The 26,891-nt window shown below is 34.1% G+C and overlaps 1 protein-coding gene across 50 annotated transcripts in view; it reads right to left on the bottom strand.

Annotated features, from left to right (window-relative positions):
- The window catches only part of CLASP2 (cytoplasmic linker associated protein 2), a 175,030-nt gene that overhangs the window by 91,745 nt on the left and 56,394 nt on the right, over nucleotides 1–26,891 (bottom strand). For all 50 annotated transcript variants that reach the window (XM_072726306.1, XM_026016347.2, XM_026016352.2 and 47 more), the window contains 5 exons: nucleotides 26,582–26,728; nucleotides 11,489–11,568; nucleotides 9,741–9,833; nucleotides 7,146–7,291; nucleotides 4,006–4,141 (listed from right to left, as the gene is read on the bottom strand). In XM_072726306.1, coding sequence (XP_072582407.1) covers nucleotides 4,006–4,141; nucleotides 7,146–7,291; nucleotides 9,741–9,833; nucleotides 11,489–11,568; nucleotides 26,582–26,728 — 602 coding nt within the window. The remainder of the gene's footprint in view (nucleotides 1–4,005; nucleotides 4,142–7,145; nucleotides 7,292–9,740; nucleotides 9,834–11,488; nucleotides 11,569–26,581; nucleotides 26,729–26,891) is intronic.

Raw genomic sequence — 26,891 nt, 5'->3', positions numbered from 1 at the left:
TTTTTTTTTTTTTTTTTTTTTTTAAGAAAAGAAACAAATGGTATACCTCACTTCTTAGGGAAACAATAAAAAATTAAGAAAATAATTCTGAATGAAAAGTAAACAATTAAAAAGGTTTTTGTTTGTTTTTACTTTTTAAGTAATCTCTACCCAACCTGGGGCTCAAATTCACAATCCTGAGATCAAGAGTTGATTGTTCTACCAACTAAGGCAGTCAGGTGCCATGAAAAGTAAACAATTCTGAGGAAAAAGGAATATGAATGTAAAGTCCAGTTTTTTAGTTCTGTAAAGGTAAAGAAAAGCCACTTTAAAATATGCAAAGATAGGGGTGCCTGGGTGGTTCACTTGGTTAAGCATCTGACTTTGGCGCAGGTCATGATCCCAGGGTCCTAGGATGATGCCTGTATCAGGCTCTACACTCAGCGGGGAGTCTGCTTGTTCCTTTCCTCTGCCACTCCCCCAACTGGTGTGCTCACACATTCTCTTAAGTAAATAAATAATTAAAATTTAAAAAGTAAAATACTGAAAGATAAACACACATGAAAATTGAGAACACACTAAACCAAATTACACAGACCCAATTAAACTTGGTTAGTAAGAATTTACTAACAATAGTTAAGAATGAAAAAAGTAAAAAAATTATAATTTTCAACTGCTGAAAATGAAAAAATTTGTTTAATGGTTAAGGGAAAAACAACATGAATGAGATAAAATGTAAACTTTTTAAAATGTGAGGGAAGTAAAACACGTTTTATTATGGACACTGATCAAGAATAAGGAACTTCTAAGAAAATAAACAGATAAGAAAAAGCACAATGAACAGAAAACAAATGATAGGAAAAAAAATACTACTTCAAAATAGTAATAGAAAACCTTTGACCATACATAAAGTAAGAAATGTCAGGAAAATGAAATTTAAGAAACTAGAATCAAAATTTGCCAGATGGAATACTTTTAAAAAAATGAGACTATGAAGAATTTGAATAATGTGAAATATCCAGCTAGATTTATAGACGAACAAAGTACTCTTATAAAAAAATTCCATATTTTGCAAGTAGTTAAAAGACTACCTCTATAAATTTAGGATATACTGGGACACAAATAAAATTCAAAGCATCCACTGAAGAAGAAACTGTATAACCAAAGTCTCTGATCAGAATGTAATGAAATTATAAACAAAGGATGACAAGAGGAACAAAAGAACCAACTGAAAATGCAAATAATATTACATAATTCAAAGAGGACATTGAAATGAAAATTACAAGAGATAGATATAAAGAGAATTTGGTAAATCTAAATCATTGGGATGTTGCCAATGCCAAATTCACAAGAAAACCTACAGCCTTATAATTTTAAATAACAAAAATTACAACAAACTACCTAAGAACATATCACAAAGATCTAGGGGAAAAAAAGAAGCCAATGCAAGTCAAAAGAATTAAGAAACTTATAGAAACTAAAAAAGTAGAAAAAACTGAAGGACACCCCTGAAAACAAAATTAAAATCTGAAGTTTATAAAAAACCATAAACAATGCCTCTAGCAAGTGTAAAAAAACTGAATAGAATTGTAACAAGAAAAAATGATAACGGAACTACAGTGGTAGAGACTTTTTTTTTTAACTTATGAGAATACAGTATACAACCTCAGGTCAAAGATTCTTAAAATCTTTATGAAAAGGATATTCTGAGAAAATAAAAATAACCATTCAAAATGAAATACAAAAATGCCTAGAGATTAAAATACTAGAAAAGTCACTAAGGAACTTCCAAGGTCAGCAAGCCTAGTAACAGAATAATGTAATAATATAATATGTGAAACAGGAAAGTACAGGATGTTCTACAAAGGCTCATACATAAAAGGAATCCCAACATCTGACCTGCAGTATTAGCCAAATGAATCTAGTAGTACCACAATGTACAAGCAGAATTCAGTTCATGAATGTACAATGGTTAAATAAAAAGGGAATCATTTCTAAAAAAATCATTTCTAAAACTACTGAAATAGATAGTTGGTAAGATTTCACATCTATTCCTGATCAGAATTTAGCAAAAATATGAATGGAAGGAAATTCCCATAATCTAATATAGAGTATCCATAGAAACCTGTTCCAAATATCATATTTAAAGTACTCTCATTAAACTCAGAGATAAAACAGATCTCAATAATTCCTACTACTTTCCTTTTTATTTTTTCCTCCTTCATAACTTTTCAACACTGTTATGAAGGTCCTGGTCTTAGAGAAGCTTAAAAAAATATTAAAACAGAAAAGAAGGATTCATAGCCTTTTTTTAAAGATTTATTTGTTTATTCATGAGAGACATAGAGAGAGAGATAGAGACATAGGCAGAAGAGAAGCAGGCTCCCTGCAGGAACCTGATGTGGGACTGGATCCCAAAACTCCAGGATCATGCCCTGAGCCCAAGGCAGACACTCAATTGCTGAGCCACCCAGGTGTCCCCCCACTTTTTAAAAGATATCTATCTATCTATCTATCTATCTATCTATCTATCTATCAAACAGAGACAGAGCACGAGCAGGGGGAGACGGCAAAAAGAAAGGGAGATGCAGACCCCCTGCTGAGCAGGGAGCCTGATACAGGGCTGGATCCCAGGATCTCAAGATTATGACCTAAGCCAAGGGCAGACAACCAACTGAGCCACCCAGGTGCCCTGAAACTTCATCTCTTTAATAGGAAACAACAAACTCATCAAAGAAACTGAACAGGAGTTTAGGAAACAGACCCATATACTTAATGGAAATTTATTGTGTAAACATAGTGGCATTGTAAGAAAAGACTGTATTATATATGCCATTGAGTCCAGTGGTTTTGTATTGGAGGAAAATCCTATTAGATACCCATATTTCACAAGGAAGCAAAAATCCAGTTAGATCTAAATGTAAGAAACAAATTATAAAAGTTTCAAATAACTGAGTATTTTTTAAATTGTGAAATGCGGAAGGTCATTTTAATTATAACAAAACCCACAAAAAAAGCATTGTCTTAATACACAAAAAGTTAAAAGTTCTATGTTTAACAAAAAATAGCTTAATATTTGAAAAACTGACAGACTGGTAGAAAATTATACCTGCAATATCTACAACACAGAATCAATATACTTATGATACATAAAAAGACCTTCAAAATCAGTCAGGAAAAGATGTACAAAGACTATAAAATGACAATCCACAGAATTCTGAAAGAAAAAAAAAAACCTAATGTCTAAAAATCTAAGAGATGTGAAGTAAAGTATGAAATAATATGCCACTTTATTAAATTATAAGGCCTTTAAGAGACTGTTCATATACAATGTTGGTAAAGGAGAAAAAGGTCTCCATAGATTTCAGGGATAAGAATGGTGAGGACAATTTAATGCTCTTGTCCTTTAACAGAGAACCTCTCTAGACATTAAGAAAAATTATATGGATGGACAAGGGAAGCTGCCCAAGTACATGAAGTTTAAAAAACAAGTTAAAAAATATTTATATATATGTAAAATATAAATATTTATACTTTATAGTAAATACAGTTTATATAGGCATAGAATAGATGTTTGGAAAAGTATATACCGAATGGCTTGAGTGATTAGTTGCAGAAGGACAGAATTAAAGAAGGGAGATTTATTTTTTAACTGTTTTTTTAGGGGCACTTTCAAGATATGGAAGATGAGAAATACTAAGAATTTGCCTGTCATACCAATGCCTATAACATTTTTCATTTTTACATTTGCCTGTTACTTCCTATAACATAATTACTTACTACCTGTAACATAATTACACACACGTACACATAAGTACATGTACCTGTGTATATTTTACTCTATATGCAAGCATGTTTACTTGATAACCTAAATTTCTATAACAACTGTAATGCTTTTATTTCAGAAAAAGTCATACAAAAATGATTTTCCCTTGGGGTTAAGAAAAAAAAAATACCAATGACTTACTTAAGTATACTGAAAACAGAGAAGGAGGAGGAGAGAGGGAAGAAGACAGAAGAACTTACCCGAATGATGAATCTGATAGCGGCACATCCAGAAGTTGCCATGACTTTTGCACTATTGGGGACGAGATTAAAAAGCGTAGGTACAATGGCTTCAGCGCCATGATCAAATTTGTTTCCCAAAACTGTTGAAAGATGTCTACAATGGAAGACAAAAAAAAAAGTTTAAAATAGTAAATATAGGTAAGACCATATAATTTAAAAATATTTTCTTACTGAATTAACTTAAAATTTTTATTTCAATCACTTCTAATGGCAGAAAAACAAAAGAGAAAAGGAAGTACAAATGCTATTCATTTCCATGTTTTTCCTACCCTTTTTTTTTTATTCATTTATGATACTCACACAGAGAGAGAGAGAGAGAGAGAGAGAGAGAGGCAGAGACACAGGGAGAGGGAGAAGCAGGCTCCCTGTGGGGAGCCCAATGCAGGACTCGATCCCAGGACCCCAGGATCACCTGAGCTGAAGGCAGATGCTCAACCACCGAGCCACCCAGGTATCCCTCTTCTCACCTTTTAACTGTCTAGTCAAAGCTGAAATCTGGCATTTTACCATCTCTAAGATGTTATTTATTTATTTAGAGAGAAAGTACAAGTGGGAGGAGGGAGACAATCTCAAGTAGACTCCATGCTGAGTGTAGATTCCACAGAGCTTGATCCCATGATCCCAAGATCATGACTTGAGCCAAAATCAAGAATCAGATGCTTAACTGACTGAGCCCCTCAGTTTTTTTGGGGAAAAAAAAAGATTTCATTTATTTTTTTGGCGGTAAGGGGCAGGAGGAGGGAGGGGGACAAGCTGACTCCTCACTGAGTGCAGAGGCCAATGGGGAGCTTGATCCTAGGATCCAGAGATCATGCCCTAAGCTGAAATCAAGAGTTGGACTCTCAATCGACCTAGCTGCCCAGACGCCCTTCCACGTACCCCTTTACCATCTTTTTACAATGATGAAGAGAGCCATCTGATCTCATAATTTAACCATTATCTTGACAGGTAAAACATTCAGTCCTGATTGCCCTGACCTTTAGTCTTTATCCATCAGGTATTTCTATTCTGATGCCCAAACATCAATCTCAAATTCAACATATTTTATAAACAAGTTCAAAATCTTCCCCAAATTAGTACTCAAGACAGTCTCCATTTCTATTAATGGTACCATTACTGTTTTAGTTCAAAATACTCCCTTACATCTTTGGTGTTAGTTGAAAATACAACTCTACCATATGCTAGTTAGTTGGGTGACCCTTAAGACATCTATCTGCTTTTTCCAATTTTGTAGTTAAACAACTAAATTGTCTTTAATTGCATGATTTAGTTAGAACACTTTAGAAGGATGCTGTAATCACAGTTCTGACAATACATGCAGTTTTGGTTACTTTCTATATGTTTGTATCTTATTTAAAATATACTGTTGTGATACAGTTAGCTCCCAAAATTCAGGTTCTTGATTCACAGAGGTACTCAGACCTATTTACTAGTGTTCAGTTATACTTTCAAGTTTTCTTATGTCTAAACTCACGGGCAAAAAGGAACCTCAAATCAGATGCAAGGAGGTACCACCTGTGTCTGGATAGTGTGGTCTTCCTTTAAAGAGTGAGTTTTGTTCTGGTAGCAGGTGATGTATTTGGGAATCAGTCTGATCTTTATGTTTGTCACAAGGAAACTTGACTTTAGAGCTAGTTTAGTACTATTCCTATACAATGGCCTTTTTGGGATCTCTACCAAATGCCCTGATTATTCAACTAAGTTTCTCCATTCTGGGCTCATCAGAACTTGAACGTCTTCCAGCCAATATGAGCTCTGGGAACTGTTGTTTATCTTATAGTTTCTAGCACTAGTTCTTTCCTGTCCTCAGAGAGTTGTACCTTTCACATGAGCTAGACTCATGGGATCCCTTATGCAGTTATCTCTATCTCCTTTTCTGTTTCTTTCTCTACTCTCCAGGATTCTGCACTGCAAATTTTAACCACCAGGTCAAAACTGTGCTGACCAAACTGCTCAACTGATTTGCTTCTTTCAAGAATCACAGTCTTGCTCTGTCCACTGTCCGTTAACTATAAATAGCTGTTTTACATGTTTTATTCAATTTTCTGCAAGACAGCTACCTCTGTACCAGTTATTGTATCATTACTAGAAGCAGAACCATGGGATACTTTTCAAGGTTACATTTTGTAGATTTTTATTTTCCTTTTTATTTTTGCTTTTAAAAGATATTCAATTATTTTTGTAAAATGACTTGTATCTAGCATCTTGCTAAAGTCCTTTAACTAAAATACCTATATATTCTTGTGGTTTTCTGCATGGATAATTATACTATTTGTTAACAATGGCAGTCTTATTTCTTTACTAGCAATCCTCATAGTTTTTACTTCCTGGGCTTTCCCCCCACCCCATTCTAACCAGGACATCTAATGCAATTCTCATTAGAAATATTAATAGTAAGCATCTTTGTGTTCCCAATTTTTAAAGGAACACTTATGTAACAATATCACACAGATCAGAAGTAGAGGTAAAAGAAATTTAAGTATTGTACCATACCCGAATTTTGGAAGAATATAAATATACAGAATAAATTTAAATCTTGATAAGTTAATGACACATTACAATTCCAGGATAATCGTTAAAATATCAGAAATAAAGAACTGGGACAACTGGGTGGCTCAGTAGTCAAGTGCCTGCCTTTGGCTCAGGTCATGATCCCGAGGACCTGCAATTGAGTCCTGCATCAGGCTCCCAATAGGGAGCCTGTTTCTCCCTCTGCCTATGTCTCTGCCTCTCTTTGTGTGCCTCTCATGAATAAATTAAATCTTTTTAAAAAATTAAAACAACAAAAAAAGAAATAGCTTAATATCCAACTCAGTAAAGAAAAAACAATAGTTTTCAGAGTTGTTCATTTTCTTCTTACAGACTTAGTGACCGAAAGTGCCCAGTAGGCTTTAGACATACAACCACATTTTAACGTTTATATAGTGTTAAGAATGATTTTTTAAAAATAATATAAATGGGGTTCCTTTTTAGAATAAAAATTACTTTTGGATCACATACGTGTTGTTTTGGGTTATCTTGCTTTATTTAATGAGCACTGAATCACTGAGTACTAAATGCATTCATAAAAAATACTTACACAGAAAGAATATACTTACGCTACAGTAATGCAAGCTTCTCTAACCACTTGGGATCTAAGATCTTTTGCTGAAAGTTTAAGTGCTCCATCCAACAAGCGTAAATGTTGGAAAAAGCAGTCATATTGTGCAGCTCCAGCAACAAGCAATGATCGAATTTTCTTAAGCTGAAATAAAGAGAATTTTTATTATTGACATAGAGTATCAATACCAAAAAAAAAGTTACCAAAACTTCATTATTTCAACAAAAATTTTAAAATGACATTATATTTTTATATCTATATTCAGACATTTTAACAGCATTAAATCTTATAAATAAACATGCATACTAAAGAAAGCTTCCTGGGAAAGAATGTTATAGATTTAGTTATAAGCAAAATGGACAAATGTAATGTATGAATAGCTAAGTAAATTTTATTATTTTAAGGGAGGCTTTATTGTGGTAAAATACACATTAACATAAAATTTATCATTTTAAACATTTTAAAGTATACAATTCAGTGGCATAAGTACATTCAAATGGGCAAAAATTACCAGTATCTAACCAAGGAGACTATTTTTAAAAGGACCAAATTTGGAAACTATATTCACTCATAAGCAAAAGTACAGAATCAAATGGACCAACTAGTCAGCCAGGTCCATATTTTAATATTTTTACACTTTGTGAAATAAATAGCTCCTTCTCCCCATTTTGATCCTTTAGTATATTAAAAAGGATTCCTTTTTAATATAGGATTGACAAATGTTTTCTATATTAACACCAGATATACCTAATAAAATTACACCAATCAAAAAATAACCACAGGTGATGGAACTGGAGGGTATTATGCTGAGTGAAATAAGTCAATCGGAGAAGGACAAACATTATATGGCCTCATTCATTTGGGGAATATAAATAATAGTGAAAGGGAATAGAAGGGAAGGGAGAAGAAATGTGTGGGAAATATCAGATATATATATATATATATATATATATATATATATATATATATAATAGAACATAATTTTACATTAAACTCTGAGGTTCTCTAAAATTTTAAAAAGATCTTTAAAACTAAATCAGATATATTAACAGTGAAAAACATAAAAAAGACACTATAATAGTAGGAAAAATTTTGCAAGAATAGTTATAGAATCTTAACGCATGTAAGGGAAACTATCATAGGTAGCAGAGAAATCAGAAGGCACCTAAGCAATTAACTAAAAACAAAACAAATCACAACATGGTAGGAAAAAAATTTCCTGCAGCACATTAAGTGCAATACACAAAGAATGATAATAAAATGAGATAAAGACAAATAACCCAATATCTAATTGAGCAAAATAAATATATGAAAATGTGCTCAACCTTCCTAGTGATAAGCAAATGCTAATTACAACAAAGATACATCATTTTTCTCCATCAGAGTAGCAAAAATTAAAAAGACTTAACAGCATCCAGTATAAGAAAGAAAACATGCTCTTATTGTAAGATTATGAGTCACTAACACCTTTGTTGAAAATATTTTGGCAACACTACTAAAATTTTAAAGTAATCTCTACAACCTAACATGGAGCTTGAACTCACAACCCCTTGGACTTTCAAGAGTTGCATGTTCCACTGAATGAGCCAGCCAGGTGCCCCAACAAAAACCTCGTAAGTACATAGTTTGTGTTTTATATTAACAACATTTAATTTGTCATGTTTCTCCACAGATTACCCGTGACAGTAGTCTTTCTATCTCAGACTAATCTCAGAACTGAAGACTGAATAATGAATCATATTTAACAAATATGGAACAACATATTTTGTTAAAATATTTTAACACCTTAATATATGCAAACTTCCTATTAGAGAAGTTGAAAATCTTTTTGTTCATAGCATCATAAAGGGTAATTTTCAAAGGGCCTTATATGATTTACTAATCAAAACGGATAATGAGACCTCTCAGAGCAGAAGTCTTCAAATGGACCCTTTCTCTGGCTTCCTGAGGGACAGAGGTACTCATTTGGAATCTCAGATGTAAATCTGACAAATCTACGAATTTTAAAATATACAGCCCTTTGTCAATGTAGATAATATTTTAAAAATATTTACCAAATATTTTATCAAGGAATTTAGGATAAAATGTACTTAACTCAAGAATAGAATTTTTTTTCTTTTAAATCACAGGTGAAAAATGTTCATCATATTCAGAGACATATGTGAGAAAAGAAAGGAAAAATGCCAGACAGACATACTGTTGTCAGTTGATGTCAATACTATGAAACTATTGAGCATGTGGGCAAAGTGAACTACTTTACAGGAAAACCTTGTAAGAACTGAGAACACTGCCTGCTGATGAACACCTATGTAAGCCCACACAAAGCCACTGCCCAGACATCAGTGAAGTCAATAAGCAGCACATGTGGAGAGACTAACCAATGAGTGAGATAGGCTCCGCTGATCCGCAGATAGATAAAAACGGACCCTAATTCAAAAAATTCCTATCTCTCAAAGTGTTTTCCAGAAAGAAATGTTAGCTTTCAAACACTATTTTATAAGCAAATATCACACAGTAATATTTCTGAATCTCCATGTTTTTAGAACATTAAAAAAAAAAGAGGAGAAGGATAACAACAACAACAAAAACTTACTGCATTGGCACGCTGATCCCAGTCATGTTTGTCATCAGACAATATTTCCCTGATTTTATTTAATGTTTCTTCAAGTTCTCGACTAGAATAGATCTTAAAGATACAAAATTATGACATTAATATTTCTTGCCATAAGCAATATCAAAACTATGCCTCAATGTTTATAACAACTTTTCAATAAGATTATTTCCCATTCTAGCACCATTTTTAATGGAAAATAGATGTACATTATTGACAATAAAATAAAATGCTTTAATTTGTTTTCCTTACCTGTTACCCTTGTGCTATTTCTCTGCTCATGACTAACTTAAAACGCTTTGTATTTAAAAACATAATGTAAACATCCTAAGAATTAATAATAAGGTCTAATTTCTCAAAATGACTTCACGTACGTTTCTATTCCATTCATACTTACACACTATTGCAAAAGGACATGGTTTAGGTTAGCTCCCCTACACTGAAGCCAGGAGAGTTAAATGCTTTGTTTCCTCAGGAGACAACTGTTTGTCCAAAACATCATTATCCTTTTGCTCACCTAAATATTCATGTAACAGGGATGCACTATGCTAGGCAATCGAAGGATATTATGGTGAGCAAAAATAGGCATGGTCTTTGCCTTATGAATCTTATAATCTAGACAGGAAGTGAAACAAATTAATGAAATGATATAAAACTGCAAATAGGAAGTACTGCCAAAGGGAACTACAGTTCCAAGAAAGTCTACATAGTAGGTGTGAACTAGTTGAAAGAGTCATGCTTGAACTAGAGCCAAAAGATGAGTTGAACATCATCAGGCCAAGTGGGAAGATTAACCTTCCCTAGAGTGAAGAGCATGTGCAAAAGCTCTTGACAGAAGGAAAATGAAAGAAGGCCAAAGCATAGGAGTAAAAGGTACAAAGGGGTCCAAGGAAGAGCAAATGACCCAACCATAATCAATTAGTGCACTGCTCTGGAATACAGTGTAAGGCTCCTCCTTCCTCAACAAGGGAAAAAGAGAAAAGTAAAAAAAATTTACTTTGGTGAGAGGGTACACAACTTTTCAAACATTCTTTTAGGAGATAATACAAGCAAAAGAAGTGTGAAAACTACTAAGTTAGAAATCTGATGAAGTAGATTAAGTTCTGATTTCTGACATTTACAACTAGATTTATGACTTTTTCCACATACCAAACACTGGAAGTGTAGATTTGTAAGGAGAAGATCATTAGCCCCATTTTGGACAGGTTGAGTCTGAGATGCCTCTGAACAATCTTTACGGACATGTCAGGTAAACAATCAGTGGAGAAATTAATTATCTTGGCATTAAAGAGAGATGCATCATCTATGTAAAGGCAGGAGCTGAAGCCATGAGTCTGAGGGAAGTGACTTGGTAAGAAAGTGGAGAGGAAAGGGTCCATAAGTGAACCCCTAAGAAATCCCAATATTCAACAGTCAGGTAGAGAAAGGTATGCCTATAAAGGACAGAGATAAAGTAGGCAAAAAGGTAGGAGGTAAAAACAAAACAAGGAAGAAGAATGTATTGCAAACAGCTTAACAAAAGTGGATGCAGTTGAACATTGCAATGTAATTCAATATGGATTCGATTTTAGCCTCAGTAAAAAATCACCTGAACAAGCAGTGTTTGGTAATAATAAGCCAAGTATATTACTTACCTAGTCGTTTAAAGAAAAAAAGAATTTTTAAAAATAATTATATGTGAGGTATGCAAGCAATATTCATGACGAGTGCCACTTTATTGGTATCCTTACCTGAACAGTAGGGACATCTGTAAAAGCTTTTATAAAATCATCTTCATCAACTGCTCCAGCACCTCCTTCCTTTGAAGCACCTGCCAATCAAAAAGAAATTTATTTTTTTAAAGATTATTTTTAAGCATTTAGCACCAAAAAAGTATGAAAAATATAACTTTTGATATCAACAAAGACATAATCTTGAAAGACATTCCATTTTATAAGACAGTATTAAAAAATCATCTTTCAGAAAAGTCAAGGTCTACAGCAATAGTTGATTAACTCTATAAAGTACTGGGTAGGCTAGTCATAAAATCCAAACTATAAGAATAGAACCCTCTTATTCTTATTCAATGCAGTAGCAAGTACACAAGAAATACAGGTGAAAGATGAATCACTTAAAAAGGTAAATGGCAATTTTAAATGACACTGTCAATAAATGAAGGCAACTAACAGAGCAGAGGATCCATGTATGCTGCAGTACTCAGGAAAGCAAATGTGAAAGAAATGAGGGCTTTGAAATTAAATTTAAAATATGCAAAGAAATCTTCCTTTACCATACATAGACAATAAAAAAAGTAAACGCGATCATAGCTGTTTAAGAGCCAGTCATTAAGGTACTGTCTTTCAGCTCCAAATCCACTCTTTCATATTCAGTGATGCTAGGCCTGGCTAGAACTGAGCAAACCATTTTTCTGCTGACTCTAATGAATTTCTGTTAAACTCTGTTAACAGGGGTGCTGGAAAAGACTGGAAGTTGAAGGAAGAAGGGACATGCTCCTTCTGGCTTCTTGTTCTTGTCAGTATAAATGGTAGCAACTCTGGCAGGAAGTTCCTTTCAGTCAACAGCACCTGGTTCCTGTTGCAGTTTTTTTAACCCTCACTGCACCAGCTCACAGGGCCCGTTGCAGACACCAACCAGCCAGTATTCCCTCACAGAGGTCTAAGCCACAGCTCTGCAGGACTCCACTTCTAAGTTTTAAGAATTTTAACTTCATTTTGTTCCTCCAGCTGTAGGAGTAGCAACTGTTGACTGTAATTGCTACCTGTGACACTTTAGTGGTCAATTTTTGCATTTTAAATTCACTATACCTATTTAACAATTCTTTATATTAAATTCTCCTATATAGGGACACCTGGATGGCTTAGCAGTTGAGTGTCTGCCTCTGGCTCAGGGTGTGATCCTGGAGTCCCTAGGGTCGAGTCCCACATCAGGCTCCCTGTAGGGAGCCTGCTTCTCCCTCTGCCTGTATCTCTGCCTCTTTTTTTTTTTGTCTCTAATGAATAAATAAATAAAATCTTTCAAAGAAAATTTATCAAAAAAAAAAAAAAAAACAAAGAAAATTTATCAATCTCCTGTAAAAAATAATTGTTGGGAAGCCTGGTTGGCTCAGTCAGTTGAGCATCCAACTCTTGATTTCAGCTTAGGTCATGGTCTCAGGGTTGTGGCATAGAGGTGTGAGTAGGGCTCCTTGCTCAGCAGGTTTCTGCCTGCCTGGGATTTTCTCTCTCCCTCTGCCCCTACTCCCACTTGCATCCACTCTTCTCTCTTAAATAAATAAAATCTTAAAAAAAAAAACCATAAGTTTTTGGTTTTTTTTTTTTTTTAAGATTTTATTATTTGAGAGAGAGAGAGAGAGAGCATGAGTGGGAGGGGGGAGAGGGAGAGAGAAGCAGACACCCTCTGAGCAGGGAGCCCGAGAGACACAGGGCTCCATTCCAGGACCCTGAGATCATGACTTAAGCCAAAGGTAGATGCTTAACCAACTGAGCCACTCAAGTGCCCTACACAACAGTTATTTTTTTTTAAAGATTTATTTGAGAGAGAGGGGGAGAGAGCGCATGCATGCATGCAAGATCAAGGGGTGGGGCAGAAAGAGGGGGAGAGGCAGAGAATCTTAAGCAGACTCCTTGTTGCACATAGAGCCTGGCCGAGCTCACAATCCTTAAGATCATGACCTGAGCCAAAACCAAGAGTTAGATGCTTAACCAAACCAGGCGCCCCTGTAGTTTCTGTCTCCTGACTGAACCCCAGCCAATATAGTAGGGTTCTGTATATATTTATTCGTCTATATATTTATTTCTTTGTGGTAATAATTTAACACACTGAAATGGAGTTCAACCACAAAAGATGCATATCCTAAGGGGACAATTAACTTAAAAATCTATCCATTACAAATTAAATAATAATATCTCCCCAATTAGGTTTATCATCTACCAAAGGAAATATTAATATTTTCAAAATTGGATTTAAAAATCAACATCATCCTAATTAAAAAAAAAAAAAAACCACTCAGGATTTCTGAATGTAAGGAGCTCCTCATTTTAAAATAACAAACAAAAATCCTTGAAGATCACCTTTTTGTATTTGAGTTTTAATAGCAATAAGAGATGGACCACAGAACAGTATAACAAAGTTGTAAGGCAATATAAAATTACAACTTAGAAGTAAAGACAATTTAATAAACTAAGAGAGGCATGAATACATTCTTGCTATAGGAAATTCAATTAGAAGAGTAAATAAATTAGCTATCCCCTATTATTAAAAACCCAATAATAAAACTTGTGACCCTATTCCCATGATCAGTACTAAAAATGAACAGATTAACTGAAAATAATCAGTTTTAGCAAAGAAACAAAAAATAAGATACCTAACCATATTATCTTAACATCTTATACTACATTCCTTTATCAATCTCCTAATGTTTCATTTGTAATCTCTATACCCAATGTGGGACTTGAACCTATGACCCCAAGATCAACAGCAGCTCTTTCTTCTGACTGACTTGGCCAAGAGCCCTGGGTTTGTTTTTAACAATAGGTTCCCTGATAGGAAAGTAAAGGCCTAGATTTTTACAATTTCTTCCCAATCTTTCACAGTTGTCTTGTCCAGCTCAGGCCACTGAACAGAAATCTCTTTAGGGACTTGTCCTTACCAAGTAGTTCCTAAACATTCAACAGTTCTCATAAAACAGCTTTCTTTACACATTCATTAAATATAGGCTGTTCACTTATATACCACTTGTTGCAAATTACTTTGTTACAGTAACAAAAGGAACGATTAGGCAAGTTTGAGAACAACTGGTTTCTGGAAACGATCTCCGTGGGTGGAAGCCTGTGCAGATACCAGAGCAGAGCCAGTTGACAATTTCAGTGTGCTCAAGTGTGGAAGTCGGAAAATTTTAGAGAAATGGAAAACTGAAGGGGATATCAGTATGAAGAGTTACTATAGCATACAGGCAGTTTACAAAAGCTGTAATATGTAGAAGAGAATGTTAACTCCAACACATTAACCCACCAACCACAGCACAATGTCAAAAACAGACATAGTGGAAATACAGAGCATCTGAACAAATCCCAAATAAAGCCAGAAAAATGTGCCATTGACTAAAGACATACAAAGGAAAGTCTAATTTTGAAAGTCACAATTCACTATGATTGTACTGCCTTAGTTTTATTAACCAGTGAGTTATGTCTTATGAGTTGGGTCAAATAACATAGTGGGGAGGGTAAGTAGAGTAAAAATTACATGGCTTTTTAAAAAGTCCCACAGAAGAATATAAAAAATAGTGAAAGGGAATAAAGGGGAAAGGAGAAAAAAATGAGTGGGAAATATCAGAAAGGGAGACAGAACATGAGAGACTCCTAACTCTGGGAAACAAACAAGGGGTGGTGGAAAGGGAGGTAGGCAGGGGGTGGATGTGACTGGGTGACGGGCACTGAGGGGGGCACTCGGTGGGATGAGCACTGGGTGTTATGCTATATGTTGGCAAATTGAACTCCAATTAAAAAAAAAAACTAAATAAAATAAAATAAAGTCCCACAGAAGCTGCAGAGACAAAAGGCTTCAAATATCACTAAATGCAGCTGTATGGCCAGTTCAGATGTGATAATTTGGTCTGTAAACCTGGACATGGGCTTTACCAATTTCACAAGTACTGGTATGATTTTGAATAGTTAACCCCAATGTATCTCATTCTTACCTTTCAGAATCACTTAGCATAAGCAGAGCTGCTGCTAATGGGAGTGTTTTAAGTATGTGAATAGTATAAAGATAGGATATGCTGAGGTTGGCCTTGATTATCTCTTATATGTATTACAAGTAAACTTTTTTACAATTCTAGTTTGCCTAATGTTTCCCCTCCCCTTGGTTTTGATTGTGTGGCCAATAAAAGCAGAAAAAGGATCTCTGCCTAGTGGAATAATCTGCTGAATAAACTGTTCATTCTCATAATCATTACTCCATTTCCTGATCCAGCTTTAAGGTTTACCTAAAAAATACTATAAAATACTTTTAGCACCAGGAAAGAGCATGAATACCATAGGCGGAGGGTCAAAACGAGTGATGGGCTCTAATGTTAAATATTCCAAGAAAGTGGGGGCATCTGGGTGGTTCAGTCAGTTAAGCAACCGACTCTTGGTTTTGGCTCAGATCATGATCTCAGGGTGGTGAGATTGAGCCCCACATCAGGCTCTATACTGGGTGTGAAGCCTGCTTCAGAGTCTCTCTCGCTCTGCTCTCCACCTTCTGAAGCGCTCTCACTTTCTCTCAAAAAAATAAAAAATTAAAAAAAAAAAAAGGACAGTGAATGTACACACAAAGTGGAGATATATCTAAAAAAAAGTTAGCAGGAGCACAAATAGAGGCTGCAGAGCTGAAGGGATGAGTAATGCTGGCTTCCAACTTGACTAAAGCTCTTTCAAATATAACTGGGTTAATAATTACACTGGAAGACATTGGGCAAAAACACAACAGAATAGCTTTGCTCAGCTGTCTAACTACTGTAAAACAGAGGTCAGTAAGTTTTTTCTGTAATGGGCCAGAGAGTAATACGTATTGTAGACTTCGTGGGCCATATGGTTTCAGCTACAATTACTCAACTCTGCCACTGTAGTGTGAAAGCAGCCACAGACAACATGTAAATGAATGAGCAAGGCTGTATTCCAATAAAGGTCTAATGATGGACACTAAAATTTGAATTTCATATAGTTTTCACATGTCACACAATATTATTCTTCTTTTGAGTATTTTTAATCATTTAAAAATGTAAAAAAACATGCCTAGCTCATGCATAAAACAAAAGCAGACAGGTGGCTGGATGTGGCCCTGGCTTAGTTTGCTGATCTCTGCTCTAGAACTCACCCTAAACTTAATGGGTGGAGATTAGAAGATTTTAGCACTCATGAGATAGCATGGTTTCTAGTATGCTAGACTGACTAGGGTAGGCACTCTCAGAAATTCCTAAATATTACTTAAGGGTTTAAGTATAAAGAGAAAACTTCATTCTTCTTAGTCCTTAATGACTAATAAGATGAAGTGCTAGATATAAAGGTGAATTAGACAAGGGGTAAAGCAGTATATTTCAGATACAGGAACAAGGGGAACAAGTCTCAGAGGTGGAAAGGGGCAGGTTCTTCTCTTGCTACAATGAAGAGACCAGCCCTGAAGAGAAAAATAAATGATAAGGAAAGAGGGGGTAAATGTGGTTTAAACCCCAACAAAATTCATATAAAACCCATAATTTTTAGAGGGTTAATGAATGAGAGTATTACCAGTGCTTCTGAAGAGTGCTACCAAGAGACAGAAACAGTTTAATACAAGAGCCTTCTTTAAAGCAGAGCTGAAAAAGATACTCAGTTGCAACACAAGATTTTTACGCAAAAGGAGGAATTATTTCAGAAGGCAGAGCCCAGAGTTCAGTGCAAAATCAAGAAGAGAGGAAAATACTGGTTTAGAGAACCATACCCAAAGAAACCATGAAACCTTCATCAAAGGAACACTTACCAACCCTCAAGTAAGGGAACCTAACTACATGTTCCTGTTGGATTTGAAAATTGCTATGTCAGTGAACTTCCCATTCTTCCCCTTCTTATATGGAATGTCTATTATGGATATTCCGTCCTGATACCACCATTGTATGATGAGCATGTGGGGTGCAAGTAAGATGTCTTTTTAGTTAATAGGCCTCTGGACAGACAGCAGCATACCACAGAACCCTTGCATGTGACCTGATGCAGGCCACAAGATCATGGACTTTGAACCTGATGCTCTAAATCAGCCGAAACTTTTGAGAAAAGTGCCTTGTGCATAAAAGCATGTGAATTATTGTGGTCAGAGGACAAACTGCAATTGTTTGTAAGGATAGCTATAACAATTTCTTGAATTCTTCAATGCTCCTTCCACGATATGACTTTGCAGCTCTTCCCATCCAAGAATGGATTCCCTGGCCAACAAGTAGGGAGGAGTAACCTGGAATTCTTCAGTTGAGACAAGATCTAGGAGAGGGTGGAGAGGCCCCTGATTGGTGATTCCCCAGTTTTGAGCAGGAATAAATCACTGAGGAAAACTTCTACAAACCAAAGTTTGGGCCCAAAGAACTCCCATCAATTAAACTACTTCAAGCAATGAGTTCACCAAAAAGTTCAAATACACAAGGCAAACCATTAGAAACTAAGAGTCACAAGTACAAATAATAGACTCAGCACTATAGACATAGTCTAGTTATATACTACAGAATATATATGAATATAACACTTAGAGAAATAATGTAGACAGAACCACAAAGATACCAATCAACAAAAGGCACTAGTAATGAATGAACAGATAAATTTGGGGAAGGATGTACTTGCCCTACCAGTTATCAAGATTTACAAAGCTAATTATGACAATAAGGTTTTAGTGCAGGAACAGACCAATTAATCAAATGAACAAAATAGAGACTTCAAAAATGACCCACAAAAATATGAAACTCTGATACATGACAAAGAAGTGATTCAACTCAATGGCAAAAGTATAAAAACTATTAGAATAATGTCCTAAAGTTCAACGAAATGCTTAGACAATGGATTATCAAGAAAAAAGGCACGTCCTTACTAAATATTAAAACCAAGAGTAGACATTTTCATTCCCATGGGAGACGGTAGTTATCCAAATTCAAATCAAATATTCAACTATATACTCCAAAAACCAGAGACCAAAGAGCAAATACAATTACTCTCAGCACATATTTGTAAGACAACTAAGAGAAGACTAATAACACTTCAAACTTCAATCTACAAGTAATTGGGAAAATATGAACAACTAAGGCCAGCAATGTGAACTACAGAGTCCTAACTGGAGAGAAAAATCAGAGGAAACTGTACGGAGGATGAAGATCCTGGTAGTGGTGGAACACAGACCTCAACGTTAAGATTTCCCCCAAGACTCCCAGGTAAGTAGCACTTAGAAAGGAGAGGTATCCCTTTGAAGACTGGTGAATAAAAGAAAGGAAGAATGGGAAAATGAGGGCTCTAATGAAATAAGATACTAAAACAAAACTAGAAGTAGAAAGCCCCCGAGGTATCATTTAGTAAAGAAGCTGCCATTTCACCATACCAACAGAAGAGGGCATTCTTGAATGAAGAAACTAAAAAAAAATCTTCTTGGTTTCAAAGAAATCACTTGTTACAAAAAAATATTCTTAGAACACTTGAGGAAATTTGAATATAGAATGGAATGGATTAAAAGGATGTGAATATATAGTTTAATAATTTACAAAAAATAAAAGGGCCAGAAGGAACAAGTTAAATAACATCACAAAGAAATCAGACAAATCCAAACAAACCCAGACAATCTAAGACAACTGGTCCAGACTTTTCAAAAAAGTCATTAATGTTATTGGTAATGCAATTATTTTATACATAATATTATGGAATCCTCTTGCATATAACAATGTTATTATGGATATAATGTAGCATACCTCTAAGTCTTAGGAGCAGCATATTAAATATTTTATGGCTGGAATGTCATAATGTCTACAACTTACTTTCCAACTGAGATTTAAAAAAAGAAATATACATGGAGATACTTTTACATAGAGAGTTAAAACAAATACAGCAAACACTAGTTGTTCAATCTAGCTGATGGGTATTCACTGCATGATAACTTAGCTATATACTCAAAATTTTTCTTAATAAAAAGTTTGGGAAACCACTTATTATAAAGCTAGAGTAGATACAGAGATATAAGCTCTGGAAAAAAGAAAAGAAACTACAGAAAACTGAAATACATGCAACAGTATTCATTCAATGAAGTAAAGAATGTTTTCTTTAATTGCATGGACGTTAATTCGCCAAGCATAAGAACATAAATTAAAAGGGATATATTGTCACTTTACACAAAAATAAATTCCAGATATATTGAACAAACTAAAAATAAAATAAAATAATGTTTTAGAATAAACTGGAAAACATTTGCATAGCATTGGACTGGACAACAGTCCTTTTCATTCAGGATAGAAAATCTGGAAGTCAAAAAGGACAGAACAGATATTTTACCTGCCATAACAGAAATTTTTAAGTTTTGTTGTAAAAACTCCACAAAGGAGACAGAGGAAATATTTATGACTTTCAACAAAAGAATAAAAGGTCTGAATATTTTATTTTATTTTATTTTTTATTTTTTTTAAGGTCTGAATATTTTAAAAACTGTAATGAACTGATGAGCAGACAAACAGCCCAATTAAAAAATGGGCAAATAACAACATGTAATTCGCAGAAGAGGATATGTTAGTTTCATTAATGAATTTAAATATTCTGAACCTCAGTAGAATAAAAACTCCAGGAAGGCAGGGTCTTTTACTTATGTTTTCCAGAGATCACAAAAGCAGCAGCATGCTAAAAGCTTTCAGAAAACGTTTGCTCGCTGCTGGCAGGATGGATAAGTGGATGGAAAAATGCAAATTAAAAGAAAAAAAAAGCATAATTTTTCACCTAATGACAATAATTAACGAGGCTATTACATTCAATGTTGGAAAAGGTAAAATAATATCTTTATTAAAATTAAAAACATACTCAATCTTTAAATGAACATTCAGAGGAATCTATTCCACAGATCAGAAGCACCACAATGTCCAAATATAAGTACATGGAGATCCACATTCCTTGTAATGGCATAAAGTTGTAGATAACCTGAATGACTCTGACTCAGAAACAGTTTATTACATCATGGTATGTCAATAATATGGAATACTGTATAGCTAATAAAATTATGTGAGAGTGGTCATTTTTGATGTTGAAAGATGAATGTTCTATGAAAAAAAGCAAGTTGCAAAGTGCTTACTAGTGTGTTTAATGTGGGCAAACATAAAATCTAATCTGAGTACCTACATAAATGAACATGGAATAAGATGTGTAAGGATACATATCAAACTTAATACTGGCCACTGCAGAACAACAAGATTAGAGAGGCAAGATACTATTAGATTAAGCCTGTTGAAATACTTGAATCCTATTTACCTTAAAACTAAAGTTAAGAGAGCACCAGGGGCATGTGGGTGACTCAGGCGGTTGTCTTTTTTTAAGATTCTATTTATTTATTCATGAGAAACATAGGCAAAGGGAGAAGCAGGCTCCATGTGGGGAGCCCAATGTGGGATTCAATCCCAGAACCCGGGGATCACGACCTGAGTCGAAGGCAGACATTCAACTGCTGTCTCAGTGTTTGACTCTTGATTTTGACTCCGGTCATGATCTCAGGGTCCTGAGATTGAGCCCTACATTGGCCTCTGGGCTCAGTGAGGAGTCTGCTTGAAGATTTTTCTCCATTTCTCTCTGCCCAACCATCCTACCCTCTCCCTAAAATAAATAATAAATCTTTAAAAGAGAAAAAAAGTAGTACCAGGGTTTCTTATGATGGATAGACAATGATGTGGGATTCATTGTAATTTAACAGAGAAAGACTACTGGCCAATCCCTACATTACAAACACCAATAATACTGTCTTGCTATATGGGATAAAATATGTATCACATGCAGTACTGGATAGGAGATGACCCAGAGATGATCCAAGAAAAAGCCTCTGGCCAACCACAGGATATTTGTTTCATCTCTGCTTATAACTGTCTTGTCTTGGATATATCATTTAACTTTCAGAGGCTCGGTCTTTTCACCTGAAGTGGAGCCAGATAATCTGTAAGATTGGGGGCTAAAATAGTCTGGTTTAGTATCTTTCCTTACATTAGGGGAAGAAGAAAGAAAACAGATACAACAAAAACAAAACACACAATAGAAAAGCTATTTGGTTTTACATAAAGTTCAAAAGCAAGAAATTGAGGTTTATCAGTTAAAAATCTTTTATTAAATACATACTGATTCTGGTGCTTTTTACTTTATTTTTTAAAAAGATTTATTTATTTATTTATTTATTTATCTATTTTTTATTTATTTATTTATTTATTTATTTATTTATTTATTTATTGAGATAGAGAGAGAGAGAGAGAGAACGCACAACCAAGGGTAAGGGAAAAGGGAAAGGAAGAAGCAGACTCCCTGCTGAGCAGGAAGACCAGTACCCTGGGACTATGACTATGACCAAAGGAAGAGGCTTAACCAACTGAGCCATCCAGGTGCCTCCTTTATTTCTTTTAAAGAAAAAGAAAACCAACTTTGTTGTTTGCATGAGGGGAGAAAATGGGAATGATTAGCATGGAAAATAGATATTTGGACATTCTTAATAAAACCTCAGGTCAGGCACAAATGAAGTAAAATAAATATATCAAAAAGATGACTAAGTATTCCCGAATTTGAAAAGGTGGTAATTACTTAATTATAAGATTTTAAACTATTTCAAAGTAGTCTTTGATATTAGATGGAAACAGTCTACTTGAATGAATGAGCAAGTGAGAGAGAACAACAGAACTTTGAGAACTAATGGTTTAGCCAACGATGTGTCTCCATGATTACATACAAGCCTCAGTAACAAATGACTAACCCCCAAATCTGGTACTTACTACTTATTACAAAAATAACAATTATACTATCATCTAGTTCAACCTCTGTATTTAAAAAATACTAGCCAAACAGCCCGGGTGGCTCAGCTGTTTAGCACTGCCTTCAGTCCAGGGCGTGATCTGGAGACCCAGGATTGAGTCCTATGTCAGGCTCCCTGCATGAAGCCTGCTTCTTCCCTCTACCTGTGTCTCTGTCTCTCTCTTTCTCTATGAATAAATGAATAAAATCTTTTTTTTTTTAAAGAATACTAGCCAAAATAATCAGTACAGGAGAGTGATTTCAACAAGAAAATACTTAAAAAGCATTTCTATTTACAATGAAAAAATTTCAGGTTTGCTTTAATTCCAAACATTCTATTTGCTGACTATTGTACTAGGTGAGCTTTAAAATAACTGATTTATGGCTGCTTAAAGGTAGTGATCATTATTGTAGATTATAATCTCAGAGCTAAAGGCTCTAAAGAATCATTTACTCAGTGAGATTAGTGTGAGTGGCAGTATATCAAAGTAATTGTGCATTTTAATGCACTTTATTAGATGCATGGTGCAAGTTAACTTCTCCAAACCTTAGTTTGCTCATCAGTAAAATTAGGATAATAAAGTGCCTAACTCTAGAGGTTTTAATTTAAATGAGAGAATATATGTGAGAACGCTAAAAAATTTAAAAAAAAAAATTATTACCTAAAATACTCAAAATAAAAATATTTTAAATAATCAGGTACCAATTATATTCTAGATTATTATATTATATTATATTCTAGATTATTAACCCCCCAAAAAAGAAAAGAAAACGTGTTTACCTTAATTCCTATTATTACGCTTTTCAGCAATTATATTCTAGATCATTAACCCCCCAAAAAAGAAAACGTGTTTACCTTAATTCCTATTATTACGCTATAAATGTTACTCAGAAAATATTTAAAGGAATTCATTTTATCCTTATTCTAATTAGTAAAGCACAAAAGTAACACTTTTGACACCCACATAATATGGGTTTCTATAGTAATAATATATTAGTATGAAGCAACTCACAACCCTTTTTTTGGTTCTCCTGGACTTAAAGGCCACACCAGTACAGTATGAGTAGAACGGGATGGCATGCTGAGCCAAAGAACAAAGAAAAACTAACACACACTAAAGATTAAACTCAGGTCTTACTGGCTTTAATTAATTGGATAGGATACTTTGCTAAAAATAGCATACATCTCTTTAATCTTGACATGTATCTCTGGGAGAGGTAAATTAAACTCTAAAATTTCAGAAGTAGATTCAGTCAGAATTCCAAAGAAGTTCACTTTATTTTTTATTTTGGTAATCTTACCTGAAAAAATATTTGCTAAACTCAGAGGACTGTGATAGGCTTACTCAACTAATAAATACATGCCCTCAACCTACCATATTCCTTTCATTAGGAAATAATCATACCTATCTGTATATTATATTCCTAGGAGTAGCAAATGAAATACCTAGACTGACTCCCCATATTCCATATAAATTTCTGAGAAAGAAAATGTATAGTCTAGAAAGCAAAATAGTTATAAAGAGAGAAGAGGCAACCCAACCTTCAAGTATTTCAAGGTGTCATGTTAAATAATTCATCTTCTCTGCTTAAGTTACAAAATCTGCAAAGAGGCAGATTTTAATGCAATATAAAATAGTATTAATTTATTCAGAATTGAATTTGGCTTATAATCTTCCTGAAGGACACTATGCCAAACTGAAAGAACACTAGAAATCCCTGTATCTTTTGATTCAATAAACTTGAGGGATTTATTCCAAGGAAATGACTGGAGAGGCGCTAAAAGATATACATAAAAGAATAATGGAATTGTTTATAACAGCAAAAAATACTGAAAGCAACCTAGATATTATTTAGCCATGAATAGTTTTCAATTAATAATTTAAGATAATGAGAAAATGCTCCAGGTAAAATAAGAAAAAAGCTATATAGAAAGATATGGTGAATGCTGCCAATTCTGTCCTCCTCCTGAAAAAACATGTGTAGGTATAAAAATGATTGGAAAAGTAATTATGGAAGTAATTAGAAGTACATCATAATTTACCCGTTGATTATCCCACATGTAGTGGTACCATAGGTGTTTTTGTTCTAAATTTTCATCCATACACACACATTATTTAATCAGATGTTGAATAGTCATCCAACAGGAATATTATAAAAGGGGCTGCTATACTTGAATAGCAAATTGAACTATATGCCAATGTCCCCTTTAACACAAAGATTCTACAACTTTAAGGAAACTTTCTATAACTAATTTAAGAATCATTAAGCCTCTGCCAAGAACAGAAAATCTAAAGTTAAATTTTCAAAGGACTGACACCCAAGAAGAGCATTAATTTCTGAAGCATTATCAATATCCTCTGGCTAGTAGCTCTTTTCTTAGACAGAAAAATAGGCAGTGAAACTAAATGAACTGTGGCAAAAAAAAGCAACAAACAAAAAAATTGCAGAATGAATCTGCAATTGCCAAAAGAAGAAGGATGAGGAAGAGAAGGAAGAAGGAATGAAAGTATCACCCTTAATTTTTTATCAAAAGAGCCGCTGCTTAGATGGATGATATAATCTGTATGAGTGATTAATGGCTACTTATCACAAAAGCTACCTAGCAATTTTCATATCTGGTAGGACTACAAACCAGAGAAGGTGAGGTAGCATAAAGAAAATCTCTGTTTCTTTAAAAAGAATACCAGATTTTATCAATTCAATTAACATAAAAATTAAGTGAGCTTTGGTAGATAAACTACAACTTCAATTTCCATCTATGAAAAGAAAACAAAACATGAAATACAGAGCTAATTATACACCAATGGCTCAGATTCACAAAAATATTAAATATCATGTATTTAAAATACTAATTCATTTTAAGTCAAATAACGTTTCATGAAATAACTATATCATATATATCAGAAATCTATAATTCAAAAATCAAGATAAAAAAATTCCCCTTACAGTAATTCAAAGTAGTCATTTGTTACAAAAGAAAGAAATCACAGAAATGTCATACTTTTTACCAGAGGTAAGAATGCATAATAGAAAATATCATGTAATAGGATATGATAACTAACATTTGGATGAGAATATACTCCTATAATTGTAAAAAACAAGAAGAAATTAAAATACTAATATTTAAATTATTCAAGATACCCAGATATATCAGTAAGACATTTCTATTTTACAATATTTACCTACTTATTTATATGCATATGAATATATGTAAATATATGATATGTTTATATATAGATATATGAGTATGTATATATCATACCATCTTTCTTGATAGTTATATGGCACACTAAAGATAGTTAAAATATTCATGGTATTTTCCCTGCATATAGAAAATCGTATGACTTGAAATTAACGTTCAGTTGTGTAGAAAGATCAAGAGAACACAACTTAAAGACCTGGTCAAAATATACAACTTATGTTTCTTTCCTTTATGCTTTTAATAAAGGAGACTGAAGACCATGATTTTCCTACCAGTTATCATAAACAAGGAAAAATCTGTTTTCCCAAATGAAAACCGAAGAAAGAAAGAAAGAAAGAAAGAAAGAAAGAAAGAAAGAAAGAAAGAAAGAAAGAAGCTAATGTCCTTTTAGCATTAAATATTTGCTTATTCTAATAGGATTCATTTTATCAGAAAGACCTGGCAGAAACTGGCACCTGAAAAGTACTCATGGTTTTATTAGAATATGAAAAAATACCCATAAAAATTTTTAAAAAGATAAACAATATGCTAGAAGTTCTAATATGATCAAAAAACAACTATGTGTTGTATAACTTCATAAAAACTGTTTTTTCCTGTTTATTATTATCTAATTCAGAAACCATTTTTAAGGCAATTTCACTTGACCACCACCCATTTCCCATTGTGACAAACGATTCAATACCCAGTATCTTCAACCATTTTTTCAACATTGAAGTATTCAATACTCACTACTAGGTGAATTTATAGAAATGTTACATAAATCAGTATTTCTTTAGCAACTATAGCACCCGAAAATTAACAGCCAAATTCTGAAAAACCTGCTTTCTCCTTAAAAACAGAAAAACCCAAATCCCAAAACTCCCTGAAAGGTCTCCCTTTAAAATGACATCTGAAAAATGAATACTCTCGACTACATTAATCCACAGGAAACAGCAATATACAATATTTTAAAAACATTTTGGAAAAGGCAGCATATTTTTCTGTGTGTTGCAATAGACTCTCCAGATCTGCAATCATGCTGCAGCCATGAATAAACATATTCTACTGAAGTTCTAAGTATTATGTCCATATCAAGGGCATGAGGCATGCACATCAGATTTGAAATGGATTTACATTACCTCCAACCTTCGGGCCACCTGCTGAACCAGGCTTCCTTGCACTGTTGACAGGATTTCCGGATGTTTTAGGTGCAGGAACCTTGAAGGCTGAAGCAGCTGATGATGGCCTATTTCCATCCACTGATTCTTCATCATCAAAGCTTTTATCTGCACAAAGCATTAAAAAAAATGTATTTTAAGAGAACTAAGCTTTGCTCCATTTTCCATAAGACTCAAAAACCAAATAAAGCTGTATATAAAACCATTACTTTGTAAGATATAAGATATAAAAATAAAGCTCCTTTGAATATTATATATTGGCTAACACCAT

Source organism: Vulpes vulpes, chromosome 11 (genome assembly GCF_048418805.1).
Source record: "Vulpes vulpes isolate BD-2025 chromosome 11, VulVul3, whole genome shotgun sequence".
Lineage (NCBI taxonomy): Eukaryota > Metazoa > Chordata > Mammalia > Carnivora > Canidae > Vulpes > Vulpes vulpes.
This window is presented reverse-complemented; position numbering and strand designations above follow the sequence as displayed.